The 17437-nt window shown below is 41.1% G+C and overlaps 2 protein-coding genes across 3 annotated transcripts in view; both read left to right on the plus strand.

Moving 5' to 3' along the window:
* The window catches only part of SLC25A30 (solute carrier family 25 member 30), a 33971-nt gene extending 28393 nt beyond the window's left edge, over positions 1 to 5578 (plus strand). For both annotated transcript variants that reach the window (XM_064408738.1, XM_064408737.1), the window contains 5 exons: positions 537 to 636; positions 1496 to 1616; positions 2117 to 2255; positions 3094 to 3174; positions 3941 to 5578. In XM_064408738.1, coding sequence (XP_064264808.1) covers positions 537 to 636; positions 1496 to 1616; positions 2117 to 2255; positions 3094 to 3174; positions 3941 to 3982 — 483 coding nt within the window. In that variant the 3' untranslated portion in view covers positions 3983 to 5578. The remainder of the gene's footprint in view (positions 1 to 536; positions 637 to 1495; positions 1617 to 2116; positions 2256 to 3093; positions 3175 to 3940) is intronic.
* A 1504-nt stretch (positions 5579 to 7082) lies between these two features.
* Positions 7083 to 17437, plus strand: part of COG3 (component of oligomeric golgi complex 3) — a 30769-nt gene continuing 20414 nt past the window's right edge. Inside the window, exons 1-11 of the mRNA XM_064408743.1 lie at positions 7083 to 7351; positions 9131 to 9277; positions 9802 to 9863; positions 11526 to 11691; positions 12479 to 12553; positions 12675 to 12767; positions 13057 to 13182; positions 15378 to 15458; positions 15673 to 15716; positions 15928 to 16054; positions 16548 to 16639. Of these exons, the coding sequence (XP_064264813.1) occupies positions 7184 to 7351; positions 9131 to 9277; positions 9802 to 9863; positions 11526 to 11691; positions 12479 to 12553; positions 12675 to 12767; positions 13057 to 13182; positions 15378 to 15458; positions 15673 to 15716; positions 15928 to 16054; positions 16548 to 16639 (1181 nt within the window). The 5' untranslated portion in view covers positions 7083 to 7183. The remainder of the gene's footprint in view (positions 7352 to 9130; positions 9278 to 9801; positions 9864 to 11525; positions 11692 to 12478; positions 12554 to 12674; positions 12768 to 13056; positions 13183 to 15377; positions 15459 to 15672; positions 15717 to 15927; positions 16055 to 16547; positions 16640 to 17437) is intronic.

The raw sequence follows: 17437 nt of genomic DNA on the forward strand, positions 1-17437 counted from the left end.
TAGTGGCATTTCAAACATAAGCTTGTATTTCAAGTGTAGCTTCAATTAGTTACTTCCTAAAATTATATCCACTTACCAAGTCACTTGTTGACAACTTGTATATGAAAGTTACCTTGACAGGTTTGTAAGGATGATTTTATAAATCTACAGAGTTGAAGACCATGGTTCTCAGTAGCTGAAACATTAATCTGTTTAACCTTTCATTTCAACGTGTTCCTGTGAGAACACTGTAAAGGATATCCTGCAGAACCCATCTGCCATTCTTATCTAAATGGAGCAGTGTACCCATACAGAAATAGAAGTGACTCAATGCAGCTAAGAATTCTACCACATACTTCTTCAAAATTAGCAGCTGCATTTGGATAGTTAAGGCAAAAGTTTGCACTATAGTTGTGATATGTGATAATGTCAGCTCTTTCTTTTATACTTAAAGAGAAATTGATTTTACTATTTGCAGTTGTATCTTAATAGTTGAATCTAGTTTTATTTTTTTGTTGTATTTATTTTTTTAAATTGTATCTTCTAATGAATCTCAGATCAGAATGCAAGCTCAAGGTAGAACAATTCAAGGAGGAATGATGGGCAACTTCATAGAGATCTACCAAAAGGAAGGCACTAAAGGATTATGGAAGGCAAGTTTTTTTTTTTAACTGTATCTTACACTTCAACTACAGTTCCTTGTTCAACTGAATGTCATGTGTTCCTGCAGTGTTCTCAGCAGAAATATGGAGGGTGTAATGTCTGTCATTTGTGACTGCTTCACTGCTGGTGTCTCAGTGCTTTTTGGTGAAGGGTTACAGCCAGCCTTTGTGTGCGAGGATTAGCTGCCACTTTGGAGAGGGAGGACAAATGTAGGGTTCAATTAGGGTGACTGGCTCTAGGAACAGTTCAACAACCCTTTGCATGCCAACTCTCAATCTGTCTGTTTTAAAACATATGCTAAAGAATATTTGGAAGTGAAGGAGCTGCTGAGCATCTCTTCTAGCTCAGGAACTCTCACATTCAGTCTTACAGCTTGTCTCTTGGGCCAGTTGTAGTCAAAGATTGTATAACAATTAAAGAGCCAAAATGGATAATTGATTTGAAATAGCTGGAAAATAGGAATGTTTTTCTATTAGCATGCTTTTATCATAAAGTTTCTTGAGGATGAACAGAAAACTGGAGAGCCTTACTTTGTCAGTTTTTCAGCCAGCAGCAAAGGAACACTGGTTTTGAAGTTTTAGCTGTTGATGCAAGAATTGAGATGTTAAACAGAGAAAAAAAAAAACATAAAGGCTCTGAAGTTGCCATGTGTGGAGAAGTGATTTATGTTATTTCATAATTTGTGGTTTTGGAGCACATACATCTAAGACTTGTACTAATTAGCCTTATTTGAATCTGCAATGTTCTTAACAAATTTGTGATGTTTTGCTTTGTATTATAAGAGGTTGGCTTTTCTAACAGTGCATGAAGGTTGACTTTAAACTTCAGCTATATCCTTTCTTTGGCCAGGGAGTATCATTGACAGCACAGAGAGCTGCTATTGTTGTTGGAGTAGAGCTGCCAGTGTATGACCTTACCAAGAAGCACATAATCATGTCTGGACATATGGGAGATACTGTATATACTCATTTCCTGTAAGTTTGTGTAACTGGTTGTATAGCTCATGATTGGTTAGTTCTTGCTATAGGGGAGAGGAGTAGTTAGATTTTTTTTTATCACTTGTCTAGATGTGTACATATACTTCGTATGTGTTTATAGTTTTTAGTCTAATAGCATCTCAAATGGTAGCATGGAAGCTAATTTTATTTAGCATTTGCATTTAGCTTTCTTTTGCAATGTGAAAATTTGTTTTGTGGGTGGTATGAATTATTCAACTCTGCAAATTGAGGTTAGAAGAAATTTACAGTCAAATATTATTCCCTGGGGCACAAACATCTTTCCAAGCATAATGTGTATAAGGGTTGTATAGCAAATTTTCAAAATTGTTTTTTTAGTAAATGAAAAGTAACTTTTCACATCCATTAGCTGATTTAATTTAATTAAGCAGTCATTATTACTGTGTGTTTCGTGGGAAGGGGAATTTCTTGTACATCTGTGTGGTAGATCAGGTTTCATTAAACCCTTCTTTTACTAGTTCCAGTTTTCTTTGTGGGTTAGCTGGAGCCCTTGCATCCAACCCAGTTGATGTTGTAAGAACACGAATGATGAATCAGAAAAGCCAAAACCATGGGGGACACTCAGCCTACAAGGGCACTTTGGATTGCTTGTTACAGGTAAGTAGTTCATGTATCATCATAAATAGAAACTGCTGCCACCAAGCAATGGTTTTTGCTCTGGAACTCAAAATTGTTCTGTTTTCCCTAGTAACTTAGACATGCTTTTTGCCATAATGTTTACAAGGACTATGCTGTCAGTAGTGCACTCAAGTGTGAAAAATATTTACTGTCTTGACAGAAAGGCAGGAAGGAAGTTAATGTCTGCTGCAGAGCCTTACTTTCTTTGGGTGCTTGGATGAGGAGAGGAAGGCTCTCAGCAGCAATCTCTCTTGCTCAACTTTATACTATGTCTGGCTGACGGGAAATTATAATTTCATAGGTCAGTCCTTGAAGGACAAGATCTTCTGAAACAGATGGTTTTCTGTGTTGCTTACTGCATAATGGAAAGCCTAATACAGCCAGAGGCAAGGTCAGCCTCTGATTTTGATTACTTTGATTTGGTTTCTGGAGTCTCTAACTTTGGTATGAGGTGGGACCATGATGGATTTTACATGGAGAAGAATGGATAGTAAGCTGTTGCTGTCCAGCTGTTGATGGAACAGTCCAAGTCACATTGTCCAGGGAAATTTTTTGAAGTCCATAAAGCAAACTGGAATATTTCCAGGGGCTGCCAAATGTTAGCTACAGGTTTACATGCAGCAAATTTCAAGGGGCTGTCAGATGTCAACTGCAAGTTTACATCTAATGAAATGTATTTCTTTGTCCTGTCAGACAATAAATTAAGGTTACAGGAACTAAGCCACCCCCTTGTCTGGTACAGTCTTGTTAGCTGAGATGCTGTCTGGATTTCTCACTAATAAAGAATTACATAAGTTTGTTCTTTTTTTTTTCCTAGACATGGAAGAATGAAGGCTTTTTTGCTCTGTATAAAGGCTTTTGGCCAAACTGGTTAAGACTTGGTCCTTGGAATATCATTGTATCCTTTCCATAGGTGTGCAAAATGACTAAGTTAGCCATACAACAGCAAATATTGTTTTTTACAGAATTAGTCAGTGTGGGAAGTGTCATATCAGCACAGATACTCCCTTTTTGTATGAATGGAAAATTGTGCAGTTTACAGGTTTTTTTTAGTCAACTGCTTCCAGTCAGATTGAATTTCATTCACACATAGTCAACACTAAAATATAGCCTTGCAAAATAATTTTCTGTTCTTCCAATTTCATACCTGCCCAGTTTCTTTGTTATGAGCCTAGTTTTAATCAAAGTTGACTAGGTGAATTAGGAATGGGGGCTATTTCCAGAACTGGGGAAACTGTTGGCAGTTACTGATGCAACCTTTTTTTTTATCTTAGTCTCACAATTTTGGCTTTGTTTCAGAAGCCCTGGGAAGTGGGTTGGTAGAAATGTTTTTTACAATAAGCAAACCTTCTTTAGCCCATCAAAGCTAAATGTTTAAAGACTTCTGCAGTATTTTTATGGCAGCTTTTGCAGGACTGCCTCCTCAGTCCTGGGTTTAAGATCCTGAGGAAGATGGATGGGAAAGTATTTTGTATCACCAGCCTTTAAGCAAGTTTCATTGTTCTGCCTAGTATTGTGTAAAAATGTGACCAACCTGCAGCATGGCAAAGGAAGGAACAAGGAGTGGAACATAGCTGCACACAGGTGCATCTAACCTTCAGTAGTGAAGTGACCAGTTTTAACTGCATGAACAGGAAACAATTTTCCTTAATCACATGTGCCAGTTCTTTCTGACATATGAGCAGCTGAAGAAATTGGATGCCTGACATGTTGAGCTGTGTACAGAGTTCTCTTAATGTTCTGAGTTTAGAGCAATGTGCAAGTTGTCTTGAGTGCTTGCTCTTTACTGTCTGAGCTGCTGGCCAAAGGAAGAGGTCACTGCAAGACTGAATGAGAAGAACCTGGAAGGGATTTCAAGGCAAACTGGCTCCTGTATCCATGGTTTGTGCACGTGATTCAGTGACTGATGTGCACTGTTTTTCAGGCTGAACCAAACATGGTGGAATACCTTCTGTCAACTGTTTCACTGTTCTTGAATGTAAAGATCCACAATGCAACTTTGTGCATCTGAGTCTCAAAGCATAGTGTTTGTAAGAGTCAAAGAAAAGGGTTTTTTTTCTTCTGTATTTCCATAAAGGAAGGAAAAGAAAAATATTTCTGTAAAGGAAAAAAGTATTTCTGTAAGGGAAGATAAGCAGAACTGAGGAGTTGGGCTTTTCCTGCTTTCAGAAATGTATACAATTTGGTTGTAATAGCTTAAAGCTTCCAGTTAACTGGAAGCGTCACAAAACATCTTTGCTAGCTTTCAGGTTGGCAAAATAACTGCTGCAGTATAAAATCTGTTTCTGGTTTTGAAGCTTTCCTGTGTTTGAAGTCCCGAGATGTCTGCATAATTTTCTGGGAATAATCCAGCTTCATTAGCAAGTGTGGTTGCTACAGTTCACAGTTTTGCACAGCTTGAAGAAAGTTTCTTTTTTTTTTCTTCCATGTATAATTCTTGATTTCAGTGTAAGTGCTTCTTAAACATATTCATATGGAAATTGCAAGTAGGAATGAAGTTCAAACAAGTTCATGCCCATCTGCTGATCTTGCAGAGAAAACTTTCCATGCCTCTTCCATCCTTGGGAAGGACTACTGGTTACTATCTGTTTTACAGAGCAATTTTTTACTGAGCAGTCAGGCCCTGTCATGTGGTGCCTATGTGACAAGAGCCAACCCCTCCAAAAGCAAATCTGCTATAAAGACTGCTTTCCTCCTTTAAAAAGACCCCCAAGTCCAGAACTAGTGAACACTTTCATATACCAAAGATGCTCAAGTTGCTGTTACATGCAAGGAAACACTTGATGTAGAAATCAACCACAGTTCCTATAAGCATTACCTTTAGGCTTAAAGGTATATCAGAACTTCAGGGCTGTTAACTCAACAGTTACATCAACCTTCTTAAGTGCTGTTGTTGAATTCCAGGAAAAAGGAGTATATGAGATGCAAATTGTAAGATGAATCTTCTGTGTTTACAGAGGGCAGCAAAGCAGGATCCATAGCTTTGGATTATTGTGGCCTTGTGTTAGTATTTTACACATTTTTCATAGAATCATGCATTCCACTTAAAGAAGTTTCATTGCGATATCAAAATTGCTGTAATCACCTAAAATTACTAATTTTGAATTCACAAATAGAATTTTTAAATGCACAAGGCACTTTCTTTCCTAAGGTTAAAATTTTTCTATATATAGGGGTATGCTGATGTGCAGTGTTTCCCCTTAAAACTGTTTCTGTGCTTTAATAAAAAATGTAAATATTTTTGTATGCTGTGTAAGTATAATATATCTTTTTCAAGCCTATTAAAAGTGTTAAAATGTAAAGTGTGATGACTTAGAAGTGCTTTCGGTTTTGAAGTTTCAAATGTGTCAAGAAGTTTGCCAGTTTGGAGTGACAGTAACTGCATGGTACCAGTTCACCTGTGGGGAAGCTGCAGAGGTATAGTGGACAAGATGGACTGGAATTGGCTGCTAAATCCCAAAGGCAACAAAGCAGTGAAATAGTAGTTGAGGATCTCAGCTGGCGCTATGAGCCAGCTGTGCCCAGGTGCCCGAGAAGCCAATGGCATCCTGGCCTGGATCAGCACGTGTGGCCAGCAGGAGCAGGGCAGGGATTGTCAGCCTGGGCCTGGCACTGGTGGAGTTGCTTCTCAAGTGCTGTGTCCCGTTCTGGGCCCCACCGTTTGGGAAGGACGTTGAGGTGCTGGAGTGTGTCTGGGAAAGGGCAGTGGAGCTGGGGAAGGGTCTGGAGCACAAGGCCTGGGAGAGCTGGGGGTGGTCAAGCTGCTTTTGGAAAGGGAGGCTCAGGAGGGACTTTACCACTCCTAGAACTGCCTGAAAGGAGGGTGCAGCCAGGTGGGATTGGTCTCTTCTCCCTGGAAACCAGCGACAGGACAGGAGGCCAAAGCCTCAAGCTGCACCAGGGGAGGGTTGGGTTGGACAGCAGGGGCAGATTCTTCGCAGAAAGGGTGGAGTCACTGTCGCTGGAGGTATTTAAGGAATTGTTATGAATAGAAAGTTGTATTTTTTTTGAGTTTCAGAGTTAGAAACAAGTCAGACCTCTTTGGTTTCACTGCCGGAGAGGGGCTCCTTAATTACCTGTTAATGGTCGGTGATTAACTATTGTTTCCCTGATGCTGGCCGCTTGCCAAGAAAACACCAGGACAGACCCTCCAAGGTAAAGAGAATGGGCAGTGACACCAGAGCCAGCATGCAAATGAGAAATGCATTGCGCCCTGAATTTTTACAGTTTTACAGTTTTTACAAGAAAAACCCCTAAAATCACGAGCCAACAAGTGACTTAAGTGACGTCTAAGGATGGGAGTGTAGTCCCGTACCTGCTTAGACCCATTTTGTTTCTCACCCTAACCTAAAGATACTGATTAAAGAGACACCCCGGGTTGTTAAACAAACAAGCAGGAATCTACGACTCTCCCGTGAGGACAGAATCCCCAGCTCTGCCTGCAGACCAGCGGACAAAGCTGCATCACCCTCCTTCTCCGTGCCACTCCTAGGAGCAGCGGCAGTGTGGGCGCGACCCGTCGATTTCTCCCCACCTGAGCTGATTCTTCTTAATAAAGGCATTAAAAAAGGAGAAAGATCTCCTGCCCATTTATTTCAGGAATGACTGGACGTGGCCCTCAGTGCCACGGTGCTGTTTGGTCACAGGTTATCCCGGGCGCTCCCAGCTCTTTCCCAGGCCCGTCTGTGGTCCTGTGGATCCTCCCAGGCGCCAGGGGGCGCCATCCCGCCCGGCCGCCCCTCGTGACGCACTCCTCTGCCCCGTGCCCGTGACGCCGCTGCCACGCGACGCGGCGCGGCGCGCTCCGAGCCTCCCCCGGAAGCGCCGCCCCGCTCCCGGCGTTCCGCCGCGCTCCGGGCGCCGCTCCCGGCCCGTCCCGGCCGCCCGCCCGTCCCGCCGCCGGCAGCATGCTGGAGCCGCCGCCCGCCGAGCCGCCGCCCGCGGGCAGGGACCTGCGGGACCGCCTCAGCCTCTGGGACCGCCGCCCGCAGCCCACCGCGCCGCTCAGCGACCGCCAGACCGACTCGGTGCTGGAGCTGAAGGCGGCGGCCGAGAACCTGCCGGTGCCGGCCGAGGTGAGGCGGCGGCGCTGCCCGGCCCGGGGGGCGGGAGCCGGGGCGGGAGCGGCCGCGGTGCCACGTCGCCGGGCCTGCGGGGCCGCGCCGGCCGGGCTGAGGGCTCCGCCGCCCCTCGGCTCTGCGTGGCGCCCGCAGCCGCGCCCGGGAGCGCTCGATCCTCCGGGAGCCCTCCCCAGGAGCCTCCCGCCGCCCTGTCTGGCAGGGGTTGTTGGGCGGCTTTCCCCTGGGAATGCACGGGCTTTCGCTGCCCGCCCTCGCTGCTGCCCTCAGCCCGCCGGCATTTGTCCTGCGGAGGTTGGGAACTTTAGTCGTGGAGTTCATTCTCTTGGTCCTCTTAAACTGATCCTTACTGATGCGTTGCTGCTGGCGCCAGCGTTGTTTCCTGGTACGAATTGCAGGCTCTCGAACGAACTGAGGAAAGCCAGGAATAGGGATAAAAAGCTTAATAATTTTCCAGCACCAAAGAGGACATGGTCTCCCACGGTGTAAAATTCCAAACTCTGACAAGGTGATTATTTATGAACACTCCCTTGTCTGCAAGGGATTGGTCTCCTAAGTGTTCCTAAGTGCACTTTTCAGGAGGGGCTTTGTGTTTAAACAGGATCGTAGTGTAAGATATGGTGCCATAAAGTCAGCAAAGCTTGCTCTCAGCAAGTGTCTGAAAGCTCAGAGCTGCAAAAGAGAGAGTGTAAAGCAATTCCTTCCTCAAATACACCTGTTTCATTTAATCCTTCCTGGTTTCTTTTTTTTTTGTGTAAGCAGAATGCAAAAAGTAAATATTGGCAGGCATCCAAAGTGATTGTAGCAGGATGTCCTGCTGTCAGAGGGTGTTCTTAAAGATCTAAACCAGCTTTGCAACAAGGCAGGTACTGTGTGTGCCAGTGAGGACAGCAGCAAAGCAAGACACAGTTCTTCAGAGAGCTGGGACAGTGTTGTCTCAGCTGTCCCGAAGCAGCAGGCTCTGATGGATTCACCTTTCCCTCTGCATTAGACACCCGAGGAACGCTGGCTCCCCTGCTGGGGTCAGCCCTGTTTTGGGGGCCAGGCTGGAGAGGTGTGTGTAAGCTGGACAATGTATGAATTGTTGAAATATTGATGGCTCTTTTTTTTTTTGGACTAATGTTACCAGGCAGGGAATATTTTACTAAGCAAGTTGTTTTCTAGAGAGATACCAACTTGCAGTTAAGCAGTGTTTTCTGGTTTTATCCTACTGATGTTCTCAGAAAACATACAATTCATCATCATGTAATTGAAGAGGGTATTATATTAGTTAAGTGTATATAATAGTATTTTTCTTCTTAAATTAATTTATTGCATATAGGCTAATTAATAGTCTCTGGTCATCCTTAAATACAAATGATCTCAAGTTATTTTTTTCCATGTTTTTCTTGCTTAAACAAAATAATTGTGGCAAAAAAAAATCCAGTTCAGCAGAGCTATTTTTTGTCTTCTGAATAAACTATGGCAGCAGTCTTGAATTTTCCTTGAATGTCTGGCAAAAAAACCCTGACAGTTCCTGTGTGGTGTTTCTAAATGTATGGATGTTGTAGTTGTTGGTGTAATGGTTGGACTCAGTGATCTCAGAGGTTTCCTCTAAACTTAATGATTCTGCCATTGTCATATTGATAGGTAAAATGTCTGTTGCATTTTTTTCTTCAAAAGTAGAAGCCTGTAATTTTCTCATCTTACTGCTTTGGGTTGCTTTATACCTGTGCTTCAGTGTGAGGGGATTCTCAGTGAGTTACCTGACCACTGTTTGTGGTGTTTTGTGAGCAGCTGCCCATTGAGGACTTGTGCAGCCTGACGTCCCAGTCGCTGCCTGTTCTGCTGACAGCTGCCGTGCCAGAATCCACTGAGGATGTCCTTTTGAAGGGATTTGCAGCACTAGGGATGGAGGATGAAAGAATTGAAACAGCACAGCAGGTAAGTGAATGACCTCCAAGACGCAGTAATCTTCAGGGAATTCTGTTAGTTTCTGTGTGTCTCACCTAGCTTTTGGTGGGTGTGCTAAACCTTTTGGCCTGTTTGCAAGATGCATAAAGAGGAACTTGGGGGGAAAACAGCACTGAAGTCTTAGCTCTGAAGTGACAGGTACTTTTTGCATTTGGAGTGGAATTTAATGTGAGAATAAGGCACCCCTTCAGTAAAGTGGTGTTGCTCTTGAAGTAGAAGAACCCCCACTATCTATTGTGATGCCTTTGTTCTCATGCAAATAAAGCCAGATGAAATCCAGTCTTCACCATTTTAACTCAGGAAGGAATAGAATGGAGTACTTCAGTTGGAAGGGACCCACAGTGAGGAATTAGTTTTCTAGATTAATAACTGAATCCTGAAACAGCTCTGTTTTTAACAAAAGCTCATCTTCATTTCATAGATCATAGATTTGATTTTTTTTTAATTGATTGCATGTGATATCTATATTGTTCACACCATAAAATCTCTTCTAGTTCTTCTCCTGGTTTGCTCAGGTGCAAACACAGATGGATCAAGATGAAGGTGCCAAGTATAGGTACGTGCTCTTCCTCAGTTCTTTTCACTGTAAGCAGTTCCACCCTTGAAGGACTTCATCTTGTCCATTAATGTTACCACGTGTTCACATTCAGCTGCTGGGGAGCGGGGGAATGTGTGCAGCAGCTGAGGCTTTCCAAGGCTCTGTGCCTCACTCCCAAAGGCCATTGCCCAGGTGGCAGAGCAGTTAAAGAGGAAGCAGATTTCCTTCTGAACTGCCCACTGTATTTTAGACAGGTGGGAATTAGTTTTGGCTTACAGACAGGGCTGTAAACAAAGGCATTCTAAGAACTTTCCTATGATTTTTCAATTGCTGCTGCTATTGGAATGGCTTCCTCTGAGGGCGGGACTGTGTAAGCAGATGTGGCTGGTGGTCATTTCTGTCCTCACCATTTGGTTCAGACTGTGGCTGTGGTTGTCGTTCTGTATCTGCATTCCCTGCATTCCTTGACACTTTGCTCAACTCCAGTTTTGAGTCTTGCCATTTCATCTGTTTTTGTGGAACTGACTTTCCCATCAGGCTCAGAAGAAACACTTCCCACTGACTTTGACAGTTACTCCTTGGGAATCTGAAGTACAGCTGAATGACTTAGCTAGATCTGCTCGTGGCCTTTATAGAAACTGGCTTCTGTTTTGAGACTTCACAAACTTGTCCTTGGCCACAAGGAGATGCCTGCTGTATTCCCTCTTCTGTTTTTCCTCTGCTTTTCTTTGGGCTGTTTCTTTCTCTTTTGCTCTGACATTTGAGGACATGACTTTTCTTAAAAGCAGAGGGTGAAGCATAAACTGATGCTTGATCTGATCGTTAAGAACCTAAAAGGAGTAGCAGGCTTGCACTTTGTCAGTTGACATGTTTGTAATGGTGCACACAGGTGCTCACGTGTGCCATGGATGCACAGTGGTTTGCAGAATGAGCAGTATGCTACTGTCTGCAGGAGGCCAAAGGCGCAGAAGGAAAATGAATGATTTCTTTGCCTGATGTGCATGAATACAGGGAATTGCATTACTTGCATCTTTGTACATGGTAAAGTAGAACTCTGAAGTTTTAGCTGACATCCAAGAATAATTAATTTTTAATATGCTTTAGATAAGCTGAATGCTTGACATAACATTTAGTTGTCATGTAGAGTTTTTGTCTGCATTGAGCCTTGGACAAATCTGGTGACATTAGACACTGGATCTATTTCATCTAAGCCTCTTTCAGTCCTCACAGTAAGTTTTAAATCCTCTAGATAATTTCAGCTACTTCAGGAGAGAAAAAGTAATTTCTAAATGGAAAGTGAAAATTATGTAGAAGAGACCCAAATTAACACTGCTGTTTGGGAGCAAGGCAGGTAGAATTTGGCTGCTTGCAGAAGTCATTGTGTTTGTGCTGCCCATTTAGACTATTCACACCTCCAGACCAGCTGTGGTGCAAGCTGCTGCTTTCTAGGTAGGCTTGCTGTAAGGAATGTCAGGGAAATGGAGTGGGTATTCCAGACCCTTCAGCTCTGTTATTTCTGAGATGATGAAACATCTGCTTATTGTGCACTCTTGCTTGATGCGAGTGATCTCCTATTCTTAGAAGGAGAAAAGTGGTGGTGGTGTCCCTGCAGGCAGCTGGATTTGGAAAAGCAGAAAGGGAAATTTTACTTCTGTTATCTGTTGATTCTCTTTTTTCTAGACAGATGAGGGATTACTTGTCTGGCTTTCAGGAGCAGTGTGATGCTATCTTGAATGATGTGAATAGTGCCCTTCAGCACCTGGAGTCACTGCAAAAACAGTATCTTTTTGTGTCCACAAAGACAGGAACGCTGCACGAGGCCTGTGAACAGCTTTTGAAAGAGCAGGTAATCTTTGATGGAAGGATTACTGGGAACTGCTAAGACATCTTAAATGACAGTTTGTTTTTCTTGGGCTGGGAAAACACGTGAGCTGTGGTAACAATACATCCATTTGCTTTGGACCTAATTTTTTGGGAGTGTTTCATCTGCAACTGGGGTGTCAGGCTCTGCAGTCAAATACTCAGTATGTGTCAATATATGCCTCAATGAAGAAAGTGAGTTGAGGGCAGTTTTTGTAAGTGTTGCCTGACAAGTGCAAACTGCATTGGAATCAGTAATTCATATCATTTGCAGAAGTATTTTGAGCTGCTTACTGCAAGATCCTTAAAGTTGGGAGCTCATTTCCCAGATGCTTTCTTTTTCCTGACAAACTGCTGCAACAGTGATACAATGAATATTTTTTTTTTCATAGTCAGACTAGATAGGAGAGAACTTAAGACTCCAATCCTGAGATACAGGATTTTTACAATTCTCCATAATACTGATGGCAGCACTGCTGTTTGTATGGCAGCATTGTCTGTGGGATACTGACAAACCTGTAGTATATATTATTTTAAATACACTACTGAAAATAGTGTGTCAGTCTCTGGTAAAAGAGCAAGAGAGCACTGCTGTATTCTGCATCTTTTGTTGGACTTAATCAGTTGCAATTTACTTGGAGCTATTTAACAGTGGTGTGTGCTGAGAGCTGAAAGGGAGGCTTAATAATTTTATACACACATGTGTATACATATATGTATTTAAGCTACTTAGTAGGTTAATGATTTTATTTTATTTATTGTTTCTTTAATAGTCAGAACTTGTTGACCTGGCTGAAAACATCCAGCAGAAACTTTCTTATTTTAATGAGTTGGAAAATATCAACACTGTAAGTATTATTTTGTTGTTAATAGTCTTAGAAAATGAAAGTGTAGCGGTCTGTTGAACTTAGTCACCAACAGTAATGTGCTTAGGTTCCTTACAATGATGCTTTGTCTTGTTTTCCAAAGAAATTGAATTCCCCTACGCTGTCCGTGAACAGTGAAGGATTCATTCCCATGCTGGCTAAGCTTGATGATTGTATTGCATATATTTCATCACATGTAAGTCATTCTGTATTTTTGGTTAAATTGTCACAACTGTGGGTTCATACTTTTGTAGTGGTTTTTTTTTCCTATAAAAAGTTTTCTTTCCAAAATACAGGAAGAAGTTAAGGATGGTGCTTTATAAATGTAGAAAATTTTTATTGAATATACTTGTTATTCTGCTTAATTTTTGTAAAATACTGCTTTTAGTTTTGTACAAGCTAGCTAGTTATGTGAGTATTTTAAGTTTTGATATTTTTGACTCTTACTGTTACTATTTAAAATTATTTATTTTTCTTTCTTTCAGCCAAATTTTAAAGACTATCCTGTATATTTGACGAAGTTTAAACAATGCCTTTCTAAAGCTATGCACCTTATCAAGACATACACTGTGAATACACTACAGAACCTCACAACCCAGTTAATGAAAAGGGTAAGGTGAACCAGAAAGTGGGAAGTGGAGCTGTACTAAAATGTCTATTATAACATCAAACAGTTCTTTTTAAGATTTTTTTGAAGGTGGGATGTGTCTGCAGATTTTTGTGAAAATAGGTCAATGCAAACACTATGGTATTTGTGTAGGTTGTCCAATATTCAGCCAAATATGACAGAGACCTAGTGATCCAAAAGATTTAAAAGTACTAATAATTAAAAAGTGATGGAAATTGAAGAAGGTGAAGTTGGTGAAGTAGGTGAGCAGTAAAATACTGAAGGCCAGGGTTGGATGAAAGACTGTGTTAGAGACAGCAGATGGCCAGACAGTTGCTTTCCAGAACCAGGGTGTGCACTGGAGCTCTGAACTGGCTGTTGGGCTGTTGCCAGATGGGGAAAGTACACAGGAGAAACAGAGGTACTGTGGTGCTTTGTTTTGCAGGTGGATTGCTTTAGAGACAGAGATTAAAGAAAATACTTGGAAAAAGTGTAGAGGATCTGGGTGTTACTGGATGGTAATTGTAAAGCACAACTCTGAGTTCACACCATGATCATTTCAGTACTACATTCCAGTAAGAATTCTTGGGTGCTTTTGGTCATGTAAATGTTCATTTATTCTGCAGTGGTTTGTGTAGCTGCAGGTAACAACTGTGCCAGGTTCCTCTTAGTTTTGCCAGTATTTTTTGTTTCAGTTTAAAGTGTTGACAGTGATGCTGGAGTGTCCCAGGGAAGAGACATCCTGTCCAGGTTTTTACTCCCCTCACTCCAGGGAGATGTAGGCATAAATGTGATCAGAGAGGTTTTTTTGTCTCATTAAAATGTTGATAATCTCATGTGCAATATTCTGGCAGAACAGAAGGGAGAGGGGAATGTCTCTTCCTATGCACTTTGAGTCTTTCTCCAAATAATTGTTGTGTGCCTTGTGCTCAGTTCTATTACAGGCAAACTTGGTGTTCTGAGGGATAATCAGGGAAAGTGAAAGATGCTAGAACTGAGAACTGGCACACCTGAAATAAGGGAATTTTAGACAGTGTTCACAGAAACTTGTGAAAGGGTATTTGTGAAGGTCTTGGTTAAGTGGCATTGAACATTTTTCCTGTTAGGTACAAAACTAGGTTTTATTTTTTTTTTTAAAAAAGATATCATAGCTTGGTTTGATGCCACTGGATTGCCTTGACTGAGCTGAATTAAAAAAAAAATTTGAACATCTCTGATAATAAGCATGTCTACAGAAAGAAGTGCATAACCTAATTTCTGGATTTGAATTGCTGTTTAGGAGTTTTAAGCCAGGAAGGATACGTCATTTAGGAGTCAGATGACCTTTTCCTTCCCATGTACATGGGGGTTTTGTGGATGTTTTGTATACTTTGAAACATCAAATGGCTCCTTCTGCTAGAAGTGCAGTACTGGAGCAGTGTTTTTTAGTTGTGATCAAGTGTTGAGTTTTCCTATTGTAACAGAACAGGACTGGAAAGGGACTGAGATCTGGATGTTCTTTGGTGATGCACACATGTGAGTGCAGGTTTTGATGTAAGTTTGTGGAAGGATGATGAGGTTGCTCACAGGGATTAAAATAAGAGTTGGGGATGGTGTAATTTTCTTGTCCCCATCGTGTTTCTAAAGAAGACCATCTTTCTCACTTCAGTAGGGATAAGGGGAAGAAAACTTGGTGTGTAAACTGGGTCTCTGCTCTGTTTTGTTAGTGATAGAATTTGTGTAAGTTCATGCTGTCTGCCTTGCTGGGCTGGGGAGCTCTAGGGGGAGCTGCCTCAATACTTGATATTCTGGTTGGAGCTTGAATGCAAGCTGAAACTTAGCTTCTCTGCCTTGGGACTGGCAGATAAAAGGGAAATTTGTTCCATTTTAGTACTACATATTAAGGACCAACAATCACTACTTCTCTGGCAAGTTCAGAGAAAATTTTTCTCTCTAATAGAGAATGTCATAATTACTGAAAATGTGCCTTTTCCTGTAGAGGCTGTTGGATGAAACACTTGGGTTTTGTTCTTCCATCTGACTTTAAATTCTGAAACCAGCACGCCTTTGTTGGTGGGAAGTGGCAAAGAGCTGTTTCACTGGAAGCATAAGCATAAACAACCAATACCCTGTTTTAGAGCCTAATTATCTCAGCCATTATATACTAGAAGCCAAATATAGTAATTTGCTTTTTAACCAATTACTCATCTCTTCTTTCAGGATCCTTCAGCTGTGCCAAACTCTGACAATGCCTTCACGCTGTTTTATGTGAAATTCAGAGCAGCTGCTCCCAAAGTCAGAGTAAGTAGCTGGTAACTAACTTTTAAAAAGGAAGTTATGAAAACGAGGCTTGAATTTATTAGTATGAATGCAGGGATTGCATATTGTGTAAGAGTGAATGTCCAAAGATTGCATATTGTATCTGTGGAAAAATACTACTAACTCTTTTCCAATTACTACAAAAAAGTAATTTACTGATAATACTTCTTTCTCTTTTTTTTTTTTTTTTGCATAGACTCTTATTGAACAAGTAGAGCAAAGATCTGAAAAAATGCCAGAGTGAGTATGTCTACATAATTTATCTTCTACAGTTTTAAGTTTTGAAAATACTTACTTTTGCTTAGGTACTGTTAAACAGTACTTATTATTTGTTTAAAAGAAAGTTTTAAAAATTGAAATTACATAGACCTTAAGAGGGTATTAGAATGTATTTTATGTGTGCCAGAAAATTATCTTCATGATGCACTTACTGTTTTAATTTCATGGCTAGGTATCAGCAAGTTCTCAATGAAATCCATCAGTGTTACCTCGACCAGCGGGAGCTTTTGCTTGGTCCAAGTATCGCTAGCACTGTTACAGAATTAACCAGTCAGAATAACAGAGATCATTGTGCTCTGGTAGGTAAAGTAGTCATGTGTTGTGAAGGTTTTGTTACGTTTTAATCCCCTCTCCCCCAGGAAAAATGAACTTACTTAATTCAGTCATTTACATACAGAATTGTTACTGTTGTCTGTGAGTTTGAATCATTAACATTCTACTAATATTTTCAAGCCATACATGTTTTGTTTCTGTAAAAACTCCACCCTGTCACAAACCCCACAGAGGGGGGAGGATAGAAAAGAAGCATAAAATGTGGTTACTTAAATTTCAGAAAAAAAAAGGAACAAAAGTTGTACAGTGAGCTTTCATTTGGCTAGTAACATCTTTTCAGCCCATAATCTTAGAGTTCATTGCATTGCTTTTGAATTTTACAAGTCTTCAGTTTAATCATAGCTGTAATAATCACAACACAATATATAATACTTAGTAATAATACTTCTAATATCTCTTGTGATACTGATACAAGAAAAATAATTTAATAATCAAGTATTTGTATTTCTGTGAATACAGGTACGAAGTGGTTGTGCCTTTATGGTCCATGTATGCCAGGATGAACACCAGCTTTACAATGAGTTCTTCACAAAACCAACACCAAAACTGGAGTAGGTGGTAGATGCTGGTTTTGTTTTACTTGATGTTGTATTTAGTGTGTTGTGATGTAGCAGACTATATTTTATGGCAAACAGAGCTGTGTTCAAATGGTTGGGTAAGAACTAGCAAGATAAAAAAACAGCTCAATCACTTCTGGAGTCGGACTTTGATGTTCTTAGTTTTCTTCTTTATTTAAGCAAAGCAGATAGTTCTCATTCTCCATAAATAATCTTTGCAAATGCTCTGTAGATAGTCCAAAAGAGTTAAAGATACTCAGGTTCTTTGAAAATAGTTCTTTGAAAATAGAAGTCTACAGCTCTCAGCTGGTTTTGCACAGCCTGTTGCACTAATGCTTTCATTTGCTTCGGTCTGAAATTAGGCTGGTGAACTCCAGCTATTTTTCTGGAAGAATTTAATGAGCTGCCCTTACTGTCAAGGAATATTAGCATGTTGCTGTATTTGGGCTGAACAGAAGGTAGGGTAGTGGATGCCTGACAAGAACAGTGTCCCCATCTCCTGTGCCTAAACCTCAAAGAGGGACAGGTTGCTGCTTCACACAGTAATTGCAATGTAAAAGTACTGTTAAGTTTTTTACAACAGACCTGTAATGGTTAAGCAATTGATTAGATTATGCCCCTCCTCCAGTTTTCTGGTATGTTTTAGTACTGATACTTGATCTGAAATTTGGGTAGGTCATGTTCCCTTGCTATAAAGTTCCTAACTTGAGTGTATTCCTATTAGTGTAACCAAGACACTGGTTTTGAGTGTTGCAATGTCTTAAATTGAGTGCAGCTTAAGTTAAACAAATG

The sequence above is a fragment of the Passer domesticus genome, chromosome 2, assembly GCF_036417665.1.
Source record: "Passer domesticus isolate bPasDom1 chromosome 2, bPasDom1.hap1, whole genome shotgun sequence".
Taxonomy (NCBI): Eukaryota; Metazoa; Chordata; class Aves; order Passeriformes; family Passeridae; genus Passer; species Passer domesticus.